General features: G+C 43.0%; 1 protein-coding gene across 1 annotated transcript in view; it reads right to left on the bottom strand.

Annotated features, from left to right (window-relative positions):
* hmcn1 (hemicentin 1) overlaps positions 1-26024 on the bottom strand; it is a gene marked incomplete at its 5' end in the record, with an annotated part of 337372 nt that overhangs the window by 93781 nt on the left and 217567 nt on the right. The window contains 10 exons of the mRNA XM_084311219.1: positions 2815-2911; positions 4180-4355; positions 7785-7908; positions 8282-8433; positions 13636-13812; positions 17328-17429; positions 17796-17919; positions 18514-18668; positions 19196-19365; positions 21522-21630. Coding sequence (XP_084167345.1) covers positions 2815-2911; positions 4180-4355; positions 7785-7908; positions 8282-8433; positions 13636-13812; positions 17328-17429; positions 17796-17919; positions 18514-18668; positions 19196-19365; positions 21522-21630 — 1386 coding nt within the window. The remainder of the gene's footprint in view (positions 1-2814; positions 2912-4179; positions 4356-7784; positions 7909-8281; positions 8434-13635; positions 13813-17327; positions 17430-17795; positions 17920-18513; positions 18669-19195; positions 19366-21521; positions 21631-26024) is intronic.

The following is a 26024-nucleotide window of genomic DNA, read 5'->3' as shown; positions in this document are numbered from 1 at the left end:
TTACAGTCTGCCTTGAAAGTGTATATTTTTACAGCCCCAGTGGAGATTTCACAGTACGGTACGATATCTACCAAAATACCACGTTATAAGGTATTTCAAAGTATAAAATCCCCCCTCGACTTTTAATGAAACGTACTATGAGCTACGTATATAATCACAACACTCTCCACCTAAACAAGACGTTGGAATTTATCGTTTCTGCTGTTTAAGCAACTAAATGTGGGGACTACTGCGTGAGTAGTGAGATAACATTAATGTTCCAGCAGTGAAACATCGGATAGTTTATTTAATGAGACAGAAAAAAAACAATCTTGTCATCCAGTGCGGTTTAATAATGTATATTGATTTACAAAGTCCACTGTAACTGCAACATGAAGTGTGATGTTTTATCTTTTTCCCCTGGCTGTCACGAGCGGAGCTGTGGATAGGTAACCCTCCCTTGTAGTGGCCATACATTTATACCATGGGCATGATATAACCGTGGTATACTGTTACATCCCTACTCCTAACCTCAGCAATAAGAGCACCATGTCCTACCCAGTGAGCTACACATCATGCAAGTGGGTAGGTGCATTGTATCACACTATTTTTCTAATGATTAGTTTTCAGTGCTCGTTCTTAAGAGCAGGCAGGTACATGGACGTGGTGGTTTAGGTGTCCCTGTTCAGAAGCAGTATTAGCAGTTCTGTTGTGAACTACTCTAGCCTTGCTTCCAAAACTCTGATGTTTGCAGCAACTCTAATAATGGCAGAATACCAAAAGGGGGCGCTCTCAGTTTACTCTAGCCAAAGTCAATTTGTCTCTCAATGGTATATAGCCTACAGCGGTACTCAGTTATCAGTGCTCAACTTTTTTTGTGTGTCAAGAAGTCTTCACCCCCAAATTGATACAAATTAGTCCAAGGAATATAAGAACTTGTCTCAGGGACCACCATCTGAGAAGATGTTGGTTGTCAGATATGATTAAGTCCAGAATTACATAGCTACTGCTGCTGTAGTACTTATTCTCACCTCTAGTGAATTAATTCATTAAAAAACTATTACCCTTTTTTCTGGGGACCCCCTGGAACCCCTTCAAGGACCCCTAGGGGTCCCCAGTTCCCACGTTGAGAACCACTGTGCTCTCTCTCTCTCTCTCTCTCTCTCTCTCTCTCTCTCTCTCTCTCTCTCTCTCTCTCTCTCTCTCTCTCTCTCTCTCTCTCTCTCATTCTAAGATCGGGCACCATCCGCCCCCACCCCACCCTGCTCCCTCCATCTCATACGTGTCCATGGATCCAACATAAACACTGGTGTCAGATCAGCCCAAACATCAGGTAACCATGGTAACCCATCCATCCTGTCTCCCTGGGGTCTTTCAGCAACAGTTGGTTCAGCTCTGTCACAGTAATGACCTGTATCACAGCCAGCTAGCTAGGGAACTCACTGGACATTAAAAACACATTGATGTAACATGTTCTGGAGAAGAGTGTGTGGTAAATGCATAAGACTAAAGGGGCAGTTCACCCAAAAACATACTTTCCCCTTTTATCTATCCATCCAGATTGGTATCCAGATGAAAGCAATGGTCCTCATTCTCGAACATGTTCGTAAGTACCTTTGTAAATATCTTGGTAAAAATTTCGTACTAACAAATTTACAAAAATCCTCCTCCGGATTCCTGAACACGTGAAACGGTCTCCGTTCCATCACCACCGCGGTCCTCTCCTGGCTGTTAGCAAACCTCTCCAGGCTGTCCAGCATGTTGCCACTGGCACGGGCACGCGTGGCACCGCTGGTGGACGGGAGGCAGCGGTGTACTTGTGCTGTATGATGACAATACATTTGAATCTAATGAAATTTGCTGCCCCCCGTCCACCAGCGCTGCCACGCGTATTCTCTGACATATTACTGAAGTGATGTGTTTAGTTCTTGAGAGAAATTGTAAACTGTATCTAATAATAGTGACAACATCAAGTAAATCAAATTCATGTTTAAAAGCTTTATTCATCCTACATTAATCGCTGTTGGACTTGGACAGCAAGCAGTCTGTTGTCCGGGCAAGATGAGCAGTGGAATGTTGGACGGGGGGCAGCCCTGGTGGACGGGGGGCAGCGCTGGTGGATGGGGGGCAGCCCGACCGTCCACCAGCGGTGCCACGCTTGCCCGTGCCCGTGGGAACACAGTCCAGGAGATGCTGGACAGCCAGGAGAGGGTCGCTACCAACAACCAGGAGAGGACCGCGGTGGTGATGGAAGCACTTGTTGGTATGTTTCTTCACTGGCTCTTATATACAATAAGCAATGTCAAAAAATACAAATAAAACCAACAATAAATAATATCATGGAGAACAAGATGGTATATGGAATATTAATAGTCTCTAGGCCACTATAGCTACATCCACGCGATTGGGTTCAGTTCTTATTTATTTATTATCGGACATGGTTCGTTGAGTCATGACTATATATGTAAAACGTGATTGTTAATGTTACAAATATTGTCGTGTTTATTATCATTATAATAATTTTATTCCGTGGATGTCTGTAGGATGGCAATCCCCAAGGACTTCTCCCACAGACAGCTGTTGAAAAGACGGGCGCACACAAAGCCGCTCCAGAATGCAGAATAAGTACGTAAATCGAAACCAATGTCTCTTTCCAGAAATCATGACCCGGTTACTCAAGAGAATCCACAGACCTGGCTGTGAACAGTTTTGTGTAGGAACTATTTTCTACCGAAGTTCACCCCCATTCATTATTATGTATATAAAGAACCACACAGTCATGCAAAGAAGCATGGATCCAATGTAAATACAGGAAACAGGCAATGGCTGACTCACCCCAGACGTTGAGATTGTAATTCTTTTCCGTCTTGCCAGCAACGTTGGTGGCTTCACAGGTGTACCGGCCTGAGTCCTGGACCTGGGCGCTGTCAATCTGCCAATCACAACAGCTGTCAGTCAAAACTAAATGACCAATGTCACGGAGCAGCATGAAAGAAAGGAGGGTCATAGTGTGAGAGGCTAACCCCCCTGAAACATCCTGGAAGCAGAGAGCAGAACAGCCATGTGTGAGAGGTGTAATGTTGACGCGAGAGCAAACGAAGCAAGCCGGGGTTTTTGGATGTATTCTGGGGGCACAGCCAGTGGATCTCCCACTGTATGTCTATGGAGTCAGGTGAGAAAATAGCCATGACGTGGATTTTATCCCAACCAAAACTGAAGCGGGTGCCACAATGGTAGGGGTGCAGGACCCAGGTGCAGGACGAAGGAGGTAGAGGTTGGTTCCAAGGGTTTTTTAATGAAAATAGACAGTACAAGAAAAGAAACACTAGAACATAAAACTGAAAGGCAAAAAAACTAAAGAACAGACTAGACACTGAAACTCTGAAACAGGGCTGATTACACATGGGAAGGAAACAAAATCAAGGAACTATGGAAAACAAGACCATTCTAGTGACTGGCTGGTCCTTAAGGTCCCCCTGAGTTTGCTTGCAACAGGGTAAATCGGCATTTTGCTATGATGCCCCCTAGCTCATGGAATGAACTCCAACAGTCCTTAAAGCTTGAGATTCTCCCCTCTGTTGCAGAGTTTATAATCTTTATCTCCAACCCTTGTCAATGAAGTTGTATGTGTTTTAATTGATTTGTTATTGTTACTTTTGCCTCGCCTTGTTGTCTTATTGTTATGATTTTATATGCATTTTTTTTATATGTTCACTCGATATGACTGTAAATGAGGCAAACCTCAGTTGCTTTTCGTGTTTAAGTAAAGGTTTGAAATGAAAATGAAAAGGTAAACACTGGGGCAAAACAAAAATACTACAAGACAACTACTAAACAGAACACAATACAAAGAGACTAGACGAAGACAAGAGAAACATAATACATGAAAATACTAAACTAACAGGGGGAAATGAATGGGAGGGAGAGAAAGCAGATGAGAGAGAGAGCAGATGAGAGAGAGAGCAGATGAGAGAGAGAGCAGATGAGGGAGAGAGCAGAGGAGAGAGAGAGCAGAGGAGAGAGAGAGCAGAGGACAGATGGAAACAAACAGACAGAAAGAACACAGAGATGCAGAATGGGTGGAGGGTAGCTACACCCCTCCCCTGCACGTCAGAATGCTAGTATTTTCCAAACATTGCACAGTGCAACGGAAGGGCAAGCAGGTTTGGCCAAACTCATAACCTCTAACCGGCGCAGTACCTTGAGCAGACTGCCGTCCTCGGAAACTGACAGACCGGGCTTCCTGAACAGCGGGCGGCCATCTTTGCGCCAAGACAGGGTGGGTGGAGGGATGGCGTCGCTCTGGCAGCGCAGTTCGACCGAACGGCCCAGCATCACCGTGGCGTTCACCTCCTCGCCCATGATGTTAGGTGGCACTGTGGTTAACAACATTAAAAGACACAGGGACATTACATTACACTTTCCATTGACAAACGTTATCGTCAACAGCATCGCATCACAGGGAGGTATTATGGCAACCACTGATAGATGGAGATATTAAAAAAAAAATTTAATACTTTTTAAGGCCTAAAATTCTGATGATTAAATCTTGATGATTAAAAATACTTTTTAAGACCCCGCGGGAACCCTGTTGTCAGCAGCTGACTACATTTCCCAGGTGCATTTCACACTGGGCAGCGCTGTTGACCCAGACACTGACCTCAGAGCTTTAGACAGACAGACCATGAGGAGAACATGTCGGAACAACAATTCAATACATGTATAAAAAAGGTCTAAACCCTTTAGATGGCAGTGTCTCTGTCGTGAATAAAAAACCTCTTCAACAATAACATCTTTCAAGGCAATTGTTTCCCCCCTTTAATATGATATCAGTTAAAGCCCTTTCACTCAGGCTAATCTTATGTTCTTGGTACCACGACTTTTTTTCACAAGGCAATGATACAATTTCCCCAAATTTGTGTTGGTCTAGAAAAAAGCAAGAGGCAATTATGAGAGGCAACTTGATGCCACTTTAATGCAGTGTTGGATCAAAAACCTCTCCTTCACAATAATTTTTAGCTCTTAGTATCATCATTTTTGTTCATAAAGCAATGGTAATGTTATTTTTTCAATCTGGCTCGGGTCTAGAAGAAATAGATGTGAGGGAGCCAATTTTACCCCATTTCAGTGTAACATCAATCAAAAAAACTCTAATTCAGACAAATCCCATGCACTTGTGAGCTTTACTTCCTTCAGATCTGGCTCGCTCGGTCTAGAAGCTTGACTGCAGGGCGATTCTGCTCGGAATTACTCTTGTTGGCCAGACAGACATAACACACGTCGCAGGGGACGTATCGCGTGGCCAGACTCAGGAAGTTATTGCAGAATGGTTGCAATTACCACAACAAATCTGTCTTTATTCCCCTGGACCGAGATCCTTTGATCTCTCTGAAACAACACAGGACATTTGTGTCACTGATACACATGTTCAGACGTGACAGCGCACGGACACACAGACGCAGAGTCATTATGCGGTGTGCACACTTGCATACATGTACACATGTACATAGACACATCCATGCAGACACACATCGATACATACTGTGTAGTGTACAATCGCACACGCACGCACGCACGCACACACACACACACACACACACACATACACACACACTATCCCTCTCTCTGTTTCCCCGTACTTAAACCTCTCCACTTACTCCAGAGTGAGTGTACATGTCTGATTGAGATTGGACTTGATTAGACTCATGTAACAGCTAATTGGCCATCAGCTTCAGTCCTGTGATGCGAACAGACATGGTTTATTGAAACGCTATACTCTTGTCAAACCGCACTTCCTCTCCAGGCGTATGTTTCCTCTCCAGGCGTATGTTTCCTCTCCAGGCATATGTTTCGCTCCCAGCCTCTCTCAATAATCATTCCAATGTTCAACTACATGCTAGGCACTGCATTCCTTTGTGTGTGTGTTGTTGATAGACATTCCACAGACGACCACAACCGTAAGCCATATAGAGGGGGTTTGACTTAATGGTGAAATAATGAAAAAACGAAATGTAAACTTCTTTGTTTTAATGAATTTGAAATTATAGCAACATTTGGGTTAATTATTATTATTAACATTTTTGTATTATTAATTTCACCATTACAAATTCTAGAACATTTTGAAAATGTTTAATTAAGTAGGTAAAACATTGCAAATAAAAATATTTTATATTATTATAATTTTTTTTTATAAAGAGTCTCTCTACTCTGAATAATTTTCAGATAGAACCTTGAAATTGACCTATCTCAAACCCTGCCCTGATTTCTTGATCCTCCAATCACAACTGTTGCTTCCGGTTTGTCCCGAGGAAAGCAACAGTTGGGATTGGAGGAACAAGAAAAGAGGGCAGGGTTTGAGAGGCAAGCTGACGCTTTGTCCAGTTTGAAGAGGACCATTATTCTGCTCACACATGTCCCTGTAATGAGAGGGTGTGTGTCTGCAGGGTTTTGGGACTTGAGGAATCGGAAATAATAAGGGGACATATTATGGAAAACGGGTTTTGCTTTGTATTTGTGTGGATTTGGCAGCTTGAAATGTTCTTTAACCGCTGGGAAAAATGACTTATGAACTCCTTGCAGTTTGGCCAGGGTTTGACGTCAACCTGACGAGCTTAAACAAGCTGTTCACAAATGCTTCCCCTCTATGAATTAGCTTTGGTTAATCAATTATCTGTGCTTTTTGGAGCCAGGAACACTGCTTACCTAATGTACTGCCCAGTTTAATAAAATCAGTAAATCAGTCAAATCTGATTGAATCTGATTAAATCACTTTTTATCAGTAAACGTTTTTCTTTGTTTGGTGTTGAGTAACCAGGCAGGAAAGGAAATAATTCATACAAATGTTGGTGTGTGCAACACTCAATACAAAGAGGTGCTCAAAAATAAAGAATTCAAATTTGATTTAAAAACTTGTTTTGAAAACACATTCCACAGATTCAAAGAAGTTGTATAGAATTGTTGTAAAGATACATGATAGAATTCCAGATAAAACCCACCCTTCTTTCAGAACTGCATAGAATGTAAAATACACAGGGGGATTCCTGAATAACTTTCAAATGTCAAAGCACATGGATGGGTTTCTTGATTTATGTTATCTTACAAGGGATGTTTCCACTTTTGATACCATCTCTGCCTTTTAAGTTGAAATATTCAGAGCCATTTTTCAAATAAATGTCTTCACCAAGATAACTCTGCCTAGCAAAGTAGACGTCACGGTATGGAGTAATGGTATCCAGTCTACTCAAACAGGTGGAAAGGCTCAGCCTAAACAAATCAACATTTGTAACATAATCAATTTTCATTTAAACCTTTTTATGACCAAGAAAGCATGAGCTTGTTGGCATAACTACCCTGTCACCTGCTAATTATATGTCGATTGTATTGTTTTTGCTTGCTGTCTTGTTGTTGTCTTGCTGTTATCTGCTGGTATGTTAAGCGTTATATTAGAGGACCACAATGGAAATAAGCCCTTGGTCTTGATTGTGTTTCCATCCTCTGTGATTATTAATGTACAGTATGTAATGACTGCAGTGTAGTGTTATGTGTTTTCATTTAAATAAATAAATGAATTCAACAAACATGTCCCACAATTACAGTACTCTATGATGTTTCTATGTAAACAGGACGTCTCATGCATCATGTTACACGAGTGGGGACTTTTATTGCAATGGCTATTTTGTAAAGTAAAATGGTATGGGCGTTGTAATGGGATTGGCCTATCGCGAATTCGAGCTTGTTTTTCCAATGAGATCAAATTGCTTTTGAAATGGAGTGAGAAAAAGGCCGAGACGTAGTTTCAAACTCACCGTGCACACGCAGGTCGTACTCCTTCTGTTGTTCTCCCCCGGCGTTGACGGCCACACAGGTATACCTGCCTGTGTCACTGACCTGGGATCTGCTCAGAGACAGAACTCTACCACCAGATAACACCTGGAGGGAGGAATATATAGGTCAGAGAATATATACGCACGCACACACATACCACGGACAGATACACACAAGCACACACACACACACACACACACACACACACACACACACACACACACACACACACACACACACACACACACACACACACACACACACACACACACAGAGAAACCCACATGCATGCATTCACCCACACATACACAAACATACAAACACAAACACACTCACACATAGAGGTGACATCTTGGACAGACACAGTAAAACATACAAACAAACAAATAAACAGGCTTTCTTTCGGTATCGGTAGATATCCAAATTCAGGTATCAGTGAACGGAACTGAAAAAAGTGGATGGGTGCATCTCTAATGACCTGAATGACGTCTGACACACTGGTGACCGGGCTGCCATCTTTGAGCCAGGTGATGCTGGGCAGAGGAACGCCGCTGGCCTCGCACTCCAGCCTGGCTGCCTCGTTCACCACCACCGTCACCATGCCACCTCGACTGGAGATCACCGGGGGCACTGTCGGCAAGGAGAGACAGGACTGTTAATCATACACACAGATGCATTCCATATACTGTACATACACACATACATGTACTGCAAGTACACACAGACACAGACACAGACTAGGGCTAGCCCCGAGCATACGAATGGTTCGGAATTAATTTGGTATATTGAAAGCTCAATTCAGGATTCGAATGATTCGTTTTTTTTTGTGTGTGTGTAGATCATTCGGCTAAATGGTTGTCCCGTTTGTTCACTGTGAGCCACTGTACCTGCATGTGTTCACTGACTGTGAGGCGTGTGTTTACCTTGCGATGTACGTCCATGTTACAGTGCAGCTGGATGCATGAGATATGTGTGTGTGTGTGTGTGTGTGACGAGCCAGAAAAACAAACAAGGTTCCTATGGAGTAACCACTCCACACCACATTAACCACTAAACATTTGTTAGGTTGGAATAAGATAAAAACAATGGTTCTGAATTCTGCCAACAACATGTTGCTTACTACTGTACTTCATAGACTTTTGATATGGACGGACACGCAAGTTGTGGCTAGCTTGTGCTACATGGTAATGGACACTCGAGACAACCTGGCTGTACCAAACACTGCATTCGGGCCAGCCCTGACACTATGGCTGTCTTAAATACTTCGAAGCTTCGAAGCTTTGTTCGATGGGCATGGGATTCGAATGGGAAAAGAAAATTTGAATATATAAAAAAGAAAAAAAAAGTATTATTATTATAAAAAAAATGATTTTACCTGCAAAATCAACTCTGCCTCTCTTTGTTAACTACAACAAGCAATGTCGTTTGTTATTTAAGATGAGGTCGGACTCGGCACTGACAGATTTGTGTTCATTGTGCTGCTTTTATAAAGCCTCAAATGACGGCTTACAATATTTCATGAAAGCAAAGTGTTTCGTTTGTCTAAGATTTAAAAAGGTTTAAACTTTACAGCACTGACAATTCTCTATAGTATTTTGTATAGTGTCCCGACCCATATAAAAACATAATATAAATATAAAATTAAGTCGAATTCTGCCTTTGTCTCTATTAACTACATATACATTTTATTACCAACAATTCGAAGGTCAGCCCTACCTGACACACACACTAGGGCTGAACGGCAATGAGATTTTGCAATTGCAAAATTATTCACAATATTATAAGGCAGTGGTTCTCAAACGTTTTACACCAAGTACCACCTGAGAATGTAGCTGGCTCTCCAAGTACCACCATATGGCCGGCGTTAAAATACAGTCTATTCAGCTATGCACAGTTCACACAGGAGGCAAATGTATTCCTAATACCATTATTTATTGTTAACTTTTGTCAGACACAGCCACAATGTACAAAGGGATAGCACTAGAACTAGCAAACTCTTCCACACAACTCATACAATGCAAGGGGCATTGAGAACATAATAACTAACATTCTCACATAGCTCTCTCTCTCTCTCTCTCTCTCTCTCTCTCTCTCTCTCTCTCTCTCTCTCTCTCTCTCTCTCTCTCTAGCTCACACACACACACAGCAAGCAATTGTCCATCATTCTCTCTCTCTCTCACACACACACACAATTATTTTGTTACAAAAACTTAATTTCCTGCATTCTGGTGCAGGAATATTTGAATTTTTACCCTTTAAATGCCAGTGTTTGTGATGGGCATCACAAATTATTGTAAAAAAGAAAAGAAAACACATATTCAATACATTTTTGAATGTTTACCCTTTAAATGCCAGTTTGTGTGATGGCATCACAAATTATTGTTAAAAAAAAACACACAAAAAGTAAAATATTTTCAATATATCAAATGCAAAGTAAATTTCTCTGGGGGGGATTATTACAGGCTAGGCATGTGTCAATGATTAGCAGCAATTACAAAAAAATCTAAAAATAAATGGTTATGATCAGGGCTGAAGTTGAATTAAAGATTTATCACTGTTTAGACTGCATTACTCTCTGTCACAGTGATCTCCTGGTTGTTCCCCACTTAGATTATCTAACTATCGCGCCGCCGCAACCAGAAACACTGGCCTGGCCTGCTTCTAAGTTCAGTGGCCTGACTGCAAAAAAGCATGCACGCACGCACGCACGCACGCACGCACGCACGCACGCACGCACGCACGCACGCACGCACGCACACACACACACACACACACACACACACACACACACACACACACACACACACACACACACACACACACACACACACACACACACACACACACACACACACACACACATTGATCACCACACTAAAGATGGACACAGGGCGGTCAGGTGGCGTAGCGGAGATTGCGTTCGTCACCAACGCTGGAGATGCTGGGTTTGCGTGTTCGAATCCAGCTCCCGGCGTTGTCACCAGCTTGTCTGGCCGTTCACACTAATACAATTGGCAGTATTAGGGGGTGAGGAAAGCTGGCGGGTGGGTCCTGGGCGTTGTGGACAGCGACCCCTACAGTTCGGTCGGGGCGCCTGCTCAGCGAGGGTAGGATCTGGAGGGAGGTAGTGTGACCTTCCACACGTTACACTCTCCCGGTGAGAATCTGCGCGGCCAGGCTGGCTGCCGGCTGGCTGCACATGTGTCGGAGGAAAGCATGTGACAGTCTCCGGCCTCTCGGACCAACAGTAGGGGAAAGTGCGCAACAACCAGGAAGGGGGTTGGGAATTGGCATAACGACTAACAGTGGGATGGGAGAAAAATCGGAAAAAATGGAGGGGGGAAAAGATAATAATAAAAAAAAAAAAAAAAAAAAAGATGGACACAGTGTGCAATGCTTGCACTGTAAGTCCACTGTGTATAAAGTATATCTACCTGAGGACTGCTTAGATTTAACTTCACAGACTTGAAATAATTAATAATAATAATAATCTTCATTTATATAGCACCTTTCATACACGGAGTGCAGCTCAAAGTGCTTAACAGAGACACGTCTTCTTTAAACAAGTCAAGAAGAAAAAAAAGAAAACATACATAGTAACACAGTAAGTCAAGAAAAAACAAGAATGAGTAACATACATGACTACATCACAGAGGTCACAGGGACGGAGTATGATTTCTGTTCTGGTTTATATATCCTGGGGGATCCCTGCAGTCTTAGCCATATCGCAAAGCCCCTAGCTGATTGGATACAGACTAGTATTATGATAGGCAAACAGATCATAATGAGAGGCTGGAAGGCACCAGAAGGCCCGTCATTCCGAGAGTGGAGTGGAGAACTGGGTAGGGTAGCTGCCTATGAGAAAATATCTTTTAGTTTAGGAGAGAAAGGAGACAAATATATTAGCAAATGGGGGAAATATTTGCAATTTCACTCACTATAAAAGGAGGAGGGGCACACTTGTCTAAGACAGCGACGATGCACATGAGTATAATATAATACCTGACAAATGCACCATGTTTATGTAGACTCTATGTTTTAATGTAGATTTATTTTTTCGTTTGGTGTTTCCTTTCTGTTTTGGTACTACTTCCCATTATATTCTCGGCTTAGTCTAATTTATCTTTCTATTTTTTATTTTTTATTTATTTTTTGTTATGGTCGAATTTTTCGTTTGTTTAGGTTTACTTATTCTAATGTCTTTATTTTTTATTTTTATTTTTTTTCTGTCTTCCCCCCCATATGGGGGGTATCAGTGTAACCTAGACGTTAGGGGTCCAGGTGTCTATGTTGTCCTTCAGGACTGACCCATGCTGATGCAAAATATGTCATTCATTGTATTGTCCTGAAGTACTGTGTGCAAAAAGAAAAAATATGCAATAAAGTATAAGTCATAAAAAAAAGAAAAAACAAGAATACCATAAGGTCCATAAGCTCAAAATAAATGCATGCATGCATGCAACACTCCCAGACGTACCCCACGCGAAGGTAAGGAAAAACTCACTAAAACCTAACAATAGGAAAAAATGCTCCACAGGCAATGTGGAGGATATTAGAACATTAAACTAAGCCACATGCCATGCTCCTAAACCTGTTTTTAAATGGGCCATTTCATCTTGAGTAGTTACATTTGTTTTGTGTTAGCACTGTACTAGGACATGTGGAAGGTTTGTTTTGTTTTAGCTCTACGACATGTGGACGCCTTGTTTTGTTTTAGTACTGTACTAGGATATGATGAAGGTTTGTTTTGTGTTAGCACTGTACTAGGATATGATGAAGGTTTGTTTTGTGTTAGCACTGTACTAGGATATGATGATGGTTTGTTTTGTTTCAGCACTGTACTAGGATATGATGAAGGTTTGTTTTGTGTTAGCACTGTACTAGGATATGATGATGGTTTGTTTTGTTTCAGCATGGTACTAGGATATGATGAAGGTTTGTTTTGTTTCAGCACTGTACTAGGATATGATGAAGGCATGTCTTATGTGTATGTTTGCTAGCTTTTCTCTGCTGTACATAGGACACATAGGAAACAGAGTAGGACAAGGATTGGAGTGTGGGTGTGGGAAAGGGATATTGGAACGGAACTGCTAATCAGAGCTGAGTCAGACCAGTAGGGGTCAGGGTAGGGCTGGGCGATATAACGATAACGATAAATATCGCGATATATTTTAATAATCGATATCGAATATCGAAATTAAAAAAAAATCGAAAAATCGTTTTTTTTTTTTTTTTTTTTACCTGCAACAGGGCAGTTTTAAAACCAGAGACAGTGGACAGACTTGTCTTTCTTGCCTGCAACTTAAAGTAATGGCTTTGCTTGTCCAAATGACAATACTGACCAAATTCAGATTTCTTTTTCTCTTGTCCATTTATTTTGTTTGCTTTCTAATTTAAAATACATTTAGAAACAAGAAGGCTATGTGTGCTAGCAGAACTAGACTCCAGTCACGAGTCACAGTGCACATGTGCGGTGGTTTGTCCACCAAAAAAGCACCAAAAGATCGAAAATAAACTAGCAGAGCCAGAACTGTTCAACTCCTCTGGAGCCACAGCCAGCAGAGAAGCCGGTTTACTTTAGCTTTTAAACCAGCTGCAGCCTGAGAACTGGAGTGTGAGGGGATGTAACACTAAAGATGGCGGCAATGACAAAGAATTGCTGCAAAATAAACATACACCTGTTGTTAAAAAAAAAAAAAAAAAAAAAAAAAAAAATTATACTTATAACAATTCGATAATTATCGATATCGAGAAATAAAATAAACTTATCATATCGTTATCGCGATATGATTTTTTTCCATATCGCCCAGCCCTAGGTCAGGGGTCACCCACCGTACACCTGCAGGCGGTGGAAGATCTCTGCTGTCCCGGCCAAGTTGACAGCCACACAGCGGTACATCCCAGCATCTGACAGCTGTGCCCGGTCGATCTCCAGCACCTGGCCTCTCTTCAGCATCGCCACCCCTGCCGCGCTGGTCAGCGGACGGCCATCTTTATACCAGGTGATGGCTGGGAATGATGACAAGGGAATAACAGTCAACAAGGAAATCAATCACCCCATTGCACCCCAATCAATCAATTCATCAACCCTAAACTGTATTTATTAACTCAAATGTGAACACAGAGGAACATTTTCACTTCAAGCCAGATTATCTGGTCAGGACCTTTACAACTGACAGACTCTGTACAAGTATCTTTGCTTTAGTTTCAAGTTTCTTTAATAGTTGTCATACAGAAGTACAGAATACTTTTATACAAAATGCTTCTTACTGTTGCGCTCCAGAGACTGTGCAAGACAAGATAAGTATGAAATAAAATAACATAGTAAAATTAGAAGTAAAAAAAATGAGGTCACAGTGTTCAGTTTAGACATATGTACAATGTTCGATGCAGAGTAGACGTAGTTACCATACAATATACAATAGTGTGCAGTGTACTAATATACAATACTATATAGTGCAAGGCAGAAATGGAGAAATGGGACGAGGTGCAATTTAGGTACAATTTACAGTAGGTGTACGAGTTGTAGTGCAAATCCTTTATCAATAAATATAAAGTGTAAGTGTGTTTGTGTGATCTAAAGTGTGGAGAGTGGGTGCTGCAGTGTGTTGTTTGTTTGAGTGAGTGTGTGCGTGTGGGTGTGTGTGCTGTGTGCATTTGATGGTTGTTGCATAGTGATTATTGTTCGTTTAGCAGCCTGATGGCCTGGGGATAGAAGCTTCTTCTGAGTCTTTCTGTGCTCGCCTTAAGACTCCGGTATCGCTTGCCTGACCGCAGCAGTTCAAAGAGGCAGTTGTTCGGGTGGCTCGAGTCCTTAATAATTCTCTTAGCCTTCCCCTTGCACCGCTTGTTGTAAATGTTCTGGAGGGTGGGAAGCCCCCCTCCAATTGTGCGTTCGGCTGAACGTGTCACTCTTTGTAGTCTGCTACGGTCTTGTGCAGTGCTATTCCCAAACCAGGAGGTGATGTTGCCGGTCAGGATGCTCTCTATTGTACATGAGTAGAAGTTCCTAAGGATCTTCTGACTGACTTGGAACTTCCTTAGGCGCCTGAGGAAGTAGAGGCGTTGTCGTGCCTTCTTCACAACACTGTCAATGTGTGTGGTCCATGTCAAGTCCTCGGATATGTGGGCTCCGAGGTACTTGAAACTGTTCACTCTCTCAACCGGTGCCCCGTCGATGCTGAGGGGGCTGTAGTCCTTGACCCCCGACCTCCTGAAGTCCACAATCATCTCTTTTGTTTGGCTGACGTTCAGGGAGAGGCAGTTCTCCTGACACCACTGTGACAGGTTCTCTACCTCTTCCAGGTAGGCCCTTTCGTCGTTGGCAGAGATCAGGCCCACCACTACTGTGTCATCAGCAAATTTGATGATGGTGTTGTTGTTCCGCTGTGCTACGCAGTCATGTGTGTACAGGGAGTAGAGGAGGGGGCTCAGAACACAGCCCTGGGGGGCCCCTATGTTGAGCGTGATGGATGAGGAGGTGCAGTTGCCGGCTCTTACCACCTGGGGTCTGCCCGTCAGGAAGTCCAAGACCCACTGGCAGAGGTCATAGTTCAAGCCCAGGTCCCTGAGCTTGGCTATGAGTTTGGAGGGGACTATGGTATTGAATGCTGAGCTGTAGTCGATGAACAGCATTCTCACATAGTTCCCCTGCCTCTTGTCCAGGTGTGATGCTGCTGTGTGCAGCACATGGGCTATGGCGTCCTCCGTGGACCTGTTGGGGCGATATGCAAATTGCAGAGGGTCCAGGTTGATGGGGAGGGAGGAACAGATGTAGCCCTTCACTAGCTTCTCAAAGCACTTCATGGCTATGGAGGTGAGGGCTACAGGGCGGTAGTCGTTGAGGCAAGCGGGCGTAGATTTTTTGGGTACAGGGATGATGGTGGACTTCTTCAGACAGGTGGGGATGACAGCCTGTTCCAAGGACAGGTTGAAGATGTCAGTGAATACCGGGGCCAGTTGGTCGGCACAGACTTTTAGGACGCGGCCGGGGATGCCGTCCGGTCCTGCTGCCTTCCTGATATTCACTTTTTTAAAGATCCGTCTCACCTCATGCTCTGTTACCCTGAACACTGAGTCTCCATCAGCAGACCCCCCCCCCCCCCCCCCATTGCCGTGGTTTGTAGGCTGGTGTTGTTATTCACAGCCTCAAACCTCGCATAGAAGGAATTGAGATCATTTGCTAAGGAGATGTCACTGTTCAGTTTGAGGGGGGTGCCTTTGTAGTCTGTCATTGTTCTGAGGCCCTGCCACATGCCTCTAGAGTCAGCCTGTCACCAGCCCGGTGTTGTATGCTGATGTGCGCACTTTCAGAGCCTTTCAGATACCCAAGGCTACTGATTGTTGTGGCGATGGTCTAGAAATCAACAAACAGGTTTAAATCCTGTTGACAAAAAATGGAATGTTTTCATTGCTGTGTCATTAAGATTAATCACAGTCCATAAAACCTAATTAAAGGTGATTATGGAGAACATGGATCTAAGAACACACACCAGGTGAGAATATTGGCAAAGACAGCAAAACGAATGACATTTTGTTCATATATATTATGTACCATGATTTCATCAATGAATAGATAGACTGATCCATAAACAAATCATCTTGAAATAACAAACAAACAAGCAAAGCGAAGACAGAATATATTGTAGGGGCCTATATAGTACAGCTGAGAGGCTCTGGACAGTGCAAATATTTCACACATTTGCCGGTGCTTTAGACAACTTGTAAAATATATTACAGGATATCACATCTATAAGGTGAACCATCTGCTTTAGAAATGCAGAAATGTCCTGAAGCCAGAACTGGGAGAGAGTTTAAAGGTTCATTGGAATGTGACATGTGCATCGATACAACCAAACAATATGAATTTCATGAATATGGAAATACCAACTTGAAGTCAGCCTGGAGGGGATGACAATATGAAATAACACAATATCAGTATTAGGATCCCTCTATTGCCAAGTACATTTTTACATAATCCACTTTTACATTTACTGTAACATATCCTAACTACAACCACAGGGAGAACATGCACACAGAAAGCCCCCCGCCCCCAGGGCTTTTTTTGCTGTGAGGCAACAGTGCTAACCACTGTGCCCATGTTGCCCCAGAGTGCCACATTGGCTTAAATATTTGCACATCTTTTAGTACACACATTTACTTTCACATAGTTGTCAAGGAAACTTAATTGATTTATCATCATTGTCTAAAATGTAATGATCTAGATTGTTACCACGTAGAGGGCTGCCTGTAGCCTTACACTCCAGTAAGGTAATGATATCTGAAGGCACTGGGTCTTACCAGGTACAGCCTTACACTCCAGTAAGGTAATGATATCTGAAGGCACTGGGTCTTACCAGGTACAGCCTTACACTCCAGTAAGGTAATGATATCTGAAGGCACTGGGTCTTACCAGGTACAGCCTTACACTCCAGTAAGGTAATGCTATCTGAAGGCACTGGGTCTTACCAGGTACAGCCTTACACTCCAGTAAGGTAATGATATCTGAAGGCACTGGGTCTTACCAGGTAGAGGGCTGCCTGTAGCTTTACACTCCAGCTGCATGGAGAAGCCAGACAGGATGGTCTGGTTGAAGGTTTCTCCAGAGTAGGGGATGCTTGGAGGCTCTGAGGAAACACACACACACACACACACACACACACACACACACGCTCGCACACACGCACACACACACACACACACACACACACACACACACACACACACACACACACACACACACACACACACACACACACACACACACACACACGCACACACACACACACACACACACACACACACACAGAGTTATGTATTGTATTACTTTCTTAACAGGTATAATGATGTCCCTTAATCAAACAGAGAAAGTGAAGCAAGAGAAGGATATATATATATATGTACGTAATCGTATATATATGTATAGAGTGTGCTGATGACAGGGTCAGATGTGTGTGTGTGTGTGTATGTACGTGTGTGTATTCATGCGTTACCATGAACTGTGAGTCGTATGTGTTGCTGAGCCTCTCCTGCTGCGTTGGTGGCCACACACGTGTACCTCCCAGAATCCTCCTGTCTGGCCTCCGTGATCTGCAGAGTTCTGCCTGCCAAATCCAGCTGTTAGAAGCATACACACATATACATGTTCATTCATGTGCGCACACACACACACACGCAAACCTGCACCAACATACACACACTATCTACCCCCCCCCCTTTCTCTCACACAAGCAAGTGACAAATTGACGTCCAAGTAAAAAAAAGTCAAATACTTGCAGTTTGTAATACATTTGTAATACAATTCATGCAGTATCTCTGACAAACACGCTTGTCACTTTCTAGCACCGACACATCATTCAAGGTCATCATATTTCCTAAATACACATTGGACATAAGTGCTGTATAGGGTATGGTAAAGGTTCTTTAACTTTTTCAAGTCGGGATGCAAATTGAGTAAATTGTGTCTCTGACTCAGCTGAACAAGACGTACTAGTACCCTTGGCATGTTGGGACCCAAGAGAAACACCCTCGCAACCCAGTTTGGAAACCCTGGTACTGTACATGGTGTAATGGTATAATGACTCCATGTGCTACTCTCTGGGGTAACCTTGTATTTGATAACGTTTGATCTATTTTGAGAAATCTATTAACAAATCAACTAAGTTAGTTAGTCAGTCAGTCAGTCATCAGTCAGTCAATCAGCAAATCAACCTTAAGGTGCTCCTGTGCCGTGTCAACAGGTCGGCCATCTTTGAGCCAGGTGATGCTGGGAGGGGGAATGCCACTGGTCACACACTGGAGACTGATGGGTTTATGGAGGACCACAGAACGCTCAGAGGGACCAGTTGTACGGATGGATGGAGGGACTAGAGAGGAGAGGAGAGGAGAGGAGAGGAGAGGAGAGGAGAGGAGAGGAGAAGAGAAGAGACGAGAAGAGAAGAGAAGAGAAGAGAAGAGAAGAGAAGAGAAGAGAAGAGAAGAGAAGAGAAGAGAAGAGAAGAGAAGATAGATGTATTAATTAAATAATTTCCATTTTACATCAGAACATTTTGAAAAAAGCAAAGAGAAATGTATTTACCATAAGAGAGAGCCCTCCTGTGGCTTGCATTTAGAGCAAAGGTTGCATCATAAAACCAGTAGATTATACTGAACACAGCATTAAGGAGAAAACAGCAAACAAAGCGCTCCCACAGGTACCAGATGACAGAGTGACCCAGACGGTGTTCTTGAATATTAGTTTTAACATCATGGACATATTGCATTCTTCATTAACCCAAAGTATTTTTGTATAATTACCAAAGTAATCTTTTTATGTTATAGTAAAAGTAGGCAATAACGCTTTTGAAACGAAACTTTTCAAATTGGAAAAAATATTCTAAACATTTTACTGTACCATGAACGACCACATTGAAGTCCCTGTCGTGGTCTCCTGCCTCGTTGGTAGCCACACACTGGAACCTGGCCGTGTCCGACACCTGAGCCCGGGACACCACCAGCCTGCGCCCGTTGGCTGCTACTCTCACCCCGTCGCCCTGTCTGACTGGCTTCCCGTCCTTGAACCACCTGTAGGACGGGAACACTCTTAAAGAGTCATATTCAACCAGGGCAAACATCGTTTTTGTACCTAGAAATACGTGCTAATCCGATGTATGTACAGAGTTGTAGTATAATATGTACAGTGATACAGGTGTAAAGACAGTAGTAGTCTTAGGCCTACTGGCCAGTAGCGTAACTAGTAATAGTAGGATATGTACAGATATAGATATAGTATCTACAGATGTGTAGATAAGTACAGACAGGTGTGGATAGATATACTGTATATGCACTGAGAACAAATATGTATATATATATATATGGTATATATACAGCATTATTGTACATGCTATCATACAGAGCTATGGGTTATATGCAGGTGTATAAGTAAGTATATAGAGGGGTTATATGCAGGTGTATAAGTAAGTATATAGAGGGGTTATATGCAGGTGTATAAGTAAGTATATAGAGGAGTTATATGCAGGTGTATAAGTAAATGGCTGCTTTTTTTGGCTGCTTTTTTATATAGTGCTTTTATCCAAAGCGCTTTACAATTTGTTACTCACATTTGACCCATTCACTCACACATTCACTCACACATTCACACACCGATGGCGGAGGCAACCATTCATTACTCTCAATACACTCTCACTACACTGTGTCTGTTTCACTACTCTCACTACACTGTCTGTTTCATTACTCTCAGTACACTCTCACTACACTGTCTGTTTCATTACTCTCAGTACACTCTCACTACACTGTGTCTGTTTCATTACTCTTTCATTACTCTCACTACACTGTGTCTCTTTCATTACTCTCACTACACTCTCACTACACTGTGTCTGTTTCATTACTCTTTCATTACTCTCACTACACTCTCACTACACTGTGTCTGTTTCATTACTCTCACTACACTGTCTGTTTCATTACTCTCAGTACACTCTCACTACACTGTGTCTGTTTCATTACTCTTTCATTACTCTCACTACACTGTGTCTCTTTCATTACTCTCACTACACTCTCACTACACTGTGTCTGTTTCATTACTCTTTCATTACTCTCACTACACTCTGTTTCATTACTCTCACTACACTCTCACTACACTGTGTCTGTTCCATTACTCTCACTACACTCTCACAACACTGTGTCTGTTTCATTAATCTCACTACACTCTCACAACACTGTGTCTGTTTCATTAATCTCACTACACTTTCACAACACTGTGTCTCACAACACTGGCTGTACTTTCCTAAGTGTAACTTTTTCCATAATGTCGTCAAACAGCTACCTTTCGGCAAAAGAGCCCTGCTTGGTGTTGCGGTTTGTTAATATTTTTTTGTTTTGGTGTGGTTTGTCATGTGTGGGTTGGAATTTTAGTAACTTCAATTTAAATGAACCATAACCTGATGCTAACCAGGAAAACATCAGATCTCCTGATATATTTGTGTGTGTATGTCATTACTCTTTCATTACTCTCACTACACTCTCACTACACTGTGTCTCTTTCATTACTCTTTCATTACTCTCACTACACTGTGTCTCTTTCATTACTCTTTCATTACTCTCACTACACTGTGTCTCTTTCATTACTCTTTCATTACTCTCACTACACTCTCACTACACTGTGTCTGTTTCATTACTCTTTCATTACTCTCACTACACTGTGTCTCTTTCATTACTCTTTCATTACTCTCACTACACAGTGTCTCTTTCATTACTCTTTCATTACTCTCACTACACTGTGTCTGTTTCATTACTCTCACTACACTGTGTCTCTTTCATTACTCTTTCATTACTCTCACTACACTGTGTCTGTTTCATTACTCTTTCATTACTCTCACTACACAGTGTCTCTTTCATTACTCTCACTTAGGGCTGACTAGTCGACTAATCGATCGAAAGGAGCCGTAGTCCAGGTCTTGCTCGAAAAAGAGATATTTGATCTCAAGTGACTACCTGGTAAAATAAAGGTTAAATAAAAAATAAAAAAAATGAACCATAACCTGACGCTAACCAGGAAAACATCAGATCTCCTGATATATTTGTGTGTGTGTGTGTGTGTGTGTGTGTGCACTGTGTGTGTGTGTGTGTGTGTGTGTGTGTGTGTGTGTGTGTGTGTGTGTGTGTGTGTGTGTGTGTGTGTGTGTGTGTGTGTGTGTGGTGTAGTTGAGTGTTTCCAGTCTTACGTGATGCTAGGTGCAGGGGTCCCTGTGGCGTGACATTCCAACTCCAGAGGGTTGTTGATGATCACTGTGCTGTCCGTGACCTCATCACCTCCCTCCACAAAAGGAGGCACTAGGATTGGACAAAAACAATGTCTGTCAACATGAGCACTATCCTTGTTGAATGTATACTTTTGCACTGTGCAAGACACATTCCCTGAAAAGAACGTTCATCCATACACCCATTGCACAAGTTAGAAAAGTAACAAATCTGAATACAATAATGGTAACTAACTGGAAGCCATTACAGTTAATGGAAAAAACAACAAAACGAATCCACTGGTGCCTCCCTGCATTTTATGGAAAATAACAGCATTACGTCACATCACTAGTACCACTACTTTAAATGTGCTGTATGTAACTGTAATATATTATCACAAGCCTGTGTCAGGTGTCACCTTCCCATGTGGAATGTAAACACGCTAAATATTGCTTCACACGAGTTGTCGTGGCCGAGAGAGGAGAGAGGAGGGAGGAGAGAGGAGAGAGGAGGGAGGAGGGAGGAGAGAGGAGGGAGGAAAGAGGAGAGAGGAGAGGGGAGGGAGGAGAGAGGAGAGAGGAGGGAGGAGAGAGGAGAGAGGAGGGAGGAGAGAGGAGGGAGGAGGGAGGAGAGAGGAGAGAGGAGGGAGGAGAGAGGAGAGAGGAGGGAGGAGAGAGGAGGGTGGAGAGAGGAGGGAGGAGAGAGGAGAGAGGAGGGAGGAGAGAGGAGAGAGGAGGGAGGAGAGAGGAGAGAGGAGGGAGGAGAGAGGAGAGAGGAGAGAGGAGGGAGAAGGGAGGAGAGAATGATGAGGGAGAGAGACATGCAGCCACTGAAGAATGTGGATGATGGAGGGAGAGCAGTTTTGACACACATGAGTTTTACTCCCGACTCCTCAAGTCTGATGCGTGACCCAAAACACTGAACCTCTCCTGACTGCTTTTCAGCACTTAGATAAAAACATTTCAATGGAGGAGAATGAAATACCGGTAGTCATCCAGTTGACATACCAGCTCATTCACATTAATGGGCTCTTCTCTCTCATTCGGCTTAAACCCAACATGTTTCCACACCAGAGCTGTGGAATGTGGCTTTGAAACGAAGTCCATTTATTCTTCCAAACTTTCTGGCTGGAATTATGCAGTCGTCGGGAAAAACAGCTTGAGTAATAAAGTTATCTTCACTTCACCTGGTTCACCGTCTGTCCACTCAGTGTGTGTGTGTGTGAGAGAGAGAGAGAGAGAGAGAGAGAGAGAGAGAGAGAGAGAGAGAGAGAGAGAGAGAGAGAGAGAGAGAGAGAGAGAGAGAGAGAGAGAGAGAGAGAGAGAGAGAGAGAGAGAGAGAGAGAGAGAGAGAAGGGTCTAGGTAGGAAACAAACCGTTTTATCCACCTGCCACAGTGGCTGATTAATCCATAAATTACACTTTCATTATTCTACCAGCCAAACTGAGGATTCATAAATTCACACAGACACTACCAGCAAAACTGAGTTTTAGAATAGTCTGCTTATTTATCTGCCAACATATGTAGTAGAGTACAGCCCTATTGTAGAGAACAGTCTATGCATAATGCAATACAAAGCTACTATGAAAACATTGCCTCATTGTTGGCAGGATTTCAACCTGCGCGGGGAGACCACAATGGATTTCTAGTCCATCACCTTAACCACTCGGCCACGACAACTCTATGGTTGACTTACTGTAAAACACACAAGCACTTTTCAGTTTCACTCTGTGAATTCTGCCAGAGCTGATGTGCAGGGACAGCACAAGACACATTACCCCATGAGTTGTCGTGGCCGAGTGGTTAAGGCGATGGACTAGAAATCCATTGGGGTCTCCCCGCGCAGGTTCGAATCCTGCCGACAACGGCAGAACATTTTCATAGTGTGGCATTATTATCACAAATCATCACAAAAAAAAGGTTCTAATCTTCAGGCAGTTCCTAACACTCTAACGCCGGTACCCCACCAGGCGCGGGTTTCGTGCGAGAACAGCGCACGTGGCCGTCCACACAAAGTCCGACTTCAGAGCGGGCGAAAGCGCACGGAGGAAGGCACACTTACATTGGAACAGCTGTAAATGCCTAGTCTATATGCGAAGTCAGTCCCCGTTTGAAGATTCTTTTTAAGATTTCCAGTTCCAGTGTTCTATTGTCCATTTTGCATGTATAACCAGTTATTATCTAATTAATTAGTGTTAGAATACATTTTAGAATGATGAAATCAGTGTCACTGTACCCCTGAAAAAGTATAGTATGGTTTATTTGTATTGGGAAAGATACAGACACATGAGCTGGTTGAACAACATCTGAATCTAACCAAAGCGAAAACATCCGCTTCCCGCCCGCGCGCGGCCGGTATGAACAGCGACGCCCGTTAACATGGGAGCAAAAGTGAAGCGCCTCACGCCCGCCCGCCTCACGCCCGCATCCCGCGTTCGGTGGGTTTGGGCTGTAACACTCCAAACAAGGGTAAAAGAGCGAATAGGAGTCGCACACCAAGTCAGCTGACATAAACTGAAGCCAACTTACTCCTATCTTGTTAACATTTATCAGATGCTTTTATCAAAAGTGATTTATACACACAGCCAGCCGATCCTTGCAAATTGGCCTGGAACATGCAAGCTCAGCCAGGCTAGAATGTTCATATTTACAGAGATTGACCTTGACTGACATACCAATATACATAGCACAGATATTAGAGTATAATAGGTTGTCGTGGCCAAGTGGTTAAGGCGATGGACTAGTCTCTCTATAACATTCTGTCTCTCCTGCCAGGTCATGGACTGTCTCTCTGTAACATTCTGTCTCTCCTGCCAGGTCATGGACTGTCTCTCTGTAACATTCTGTCTCTCCTGCCAGGTCATGGACTGTCTCTCTGTAACATTCTGTCTCTCCTGCCAGGTCATGGACTGTCTCTCTGTAACATTCTGTCTCTCCTGCCAGGTCATGGACTGTCTCTCTGTAACATTCTGTCTCTCCTGCCAGGTCATGGACTGTCTCTCTGTAACATTCTGTCTCTCCTGCCAGATCATGGACTGTCTCTCTTTAACATTCTGTCTCTCCTGCCAGGCCATGGACTGTCTCTCTGTAACATTCTGTCTCTCCTGCCAGGCCATGGACTGTCTCTCTGTAACATTCTGTCTCTCCTGCCAGGTCATGGACTGTCTGCTCTCAAAACAGTTAAACTAACCCTGGAAACGCTTTGCCAACAGTGAATGGGGCTCCGGTTCAAGCATATTTTGACTGGTAGTACTAGAACGTGCTATACTGTAGTTCTAGACTTGTACTGTAGTACTAGAATGTGCTACAGTTCTATGCATATTTGGACTTGTAGTACTAGAACGTGCTACAGTTAGTTCTGAGCATTTTTTAAAAGACAGGAAGCCAATGGTTCTTCCTTCTCTGGGACTTCTGACATGTGTTTTGAATGGGACTGAATAGGACTGAGCAGAACTCAACGCATACTGTATAGTTTATGAATACAGTTTCTGGCTCTGACTTACTGTAAAACATTCATAACAGGATGGCCTCTGAAAGTAATGACTTTCTGTGTAGTCTGTTCATTCAAAACATGATTTATAACTCATGGACGCTGGCCACCAAAACTGTTTTTTCCCCCCTAGCTTGAGTGCTTTGTTAGGTGGGGAGAGAGGGATCATCCCTATGTTCCCCGGGTCCTATGTTCCCCGGGTCCTATGTTCCCCGGGTCCTATGTTCCTCGATTTATTGATTAATAGATTGAACATTTTATAAATTTTTATTATTTTATTAATTATTAATGTCCACCTTGTTTCGAACTGGTTAAGCTTAGGCCCTCTTTCGAAGTTGGTTAAGGTTAGAGTTTGGAATCAGGGCTGGTGGTCTAAAATGTTCAATCAATCAATCAATCAAGCAGGGAACATAGGACCCGGGGAACATAGACATGCTCCCGGGAGAGATGAGTTGTCGTGGCCGAGTGGTTAAGGCGATGGACTAGAAATCCATTGGGGTCTCCCCGTGCACGTTCTAATCCTGCCGACAACGCTTTTGAGCGTTTTCATAGTGTGGTACTGTATGTATCAGAAACCATAACAACATAACAAGCACGAGCAGAGCTGTGTATTTAATTCATGGTTATGGAACTAGTAGTCTGAACAGCTGGCTAGTATTGCGAGCATAGACACGAAAAGACAAATATTCTTCATAGATACAACCCCTGGTTCTTACCAACTGTAAGTCGCTCAGAACGGGGTGGCCTCTTGAGAGCAATGACTTTCTGCGGAGTTTGTTCATTCATATGTGATTTATTATTGTTTGCTCAAACTGAGCCAAACGGTTGGCCGTGCTTAGTGCTTTTCTTCCCTGCTTCTTCCAATGTTCTTTCTCAAACGAGAGGTCGAAGACTCAATACTGCTGTAAGTGTGGGAAGAGATCCTACAAATACAGATAGTTTTGTCGTTTTCAAAAAGTACAAAAGAGCAATACAACGCAGTGAGGTATAGGTGTGT

Source organism: Notolepis coatsorum, assembly GCF_963971535.1.
Source record: "Notolepis coatsorum genome assembly, chromosome: 3".
NCBI lineage: Eukaryota > Metazoa > Chordata > Actinopteri > Aulopiformes > Paralepididae > Notolepis > Notolepis coatsorum.
The sequence above is the reverse complement of the archived record's forward strand: the minus strand, read 5'-3'. Positions and strand labels throughout refer to the sequence as shown.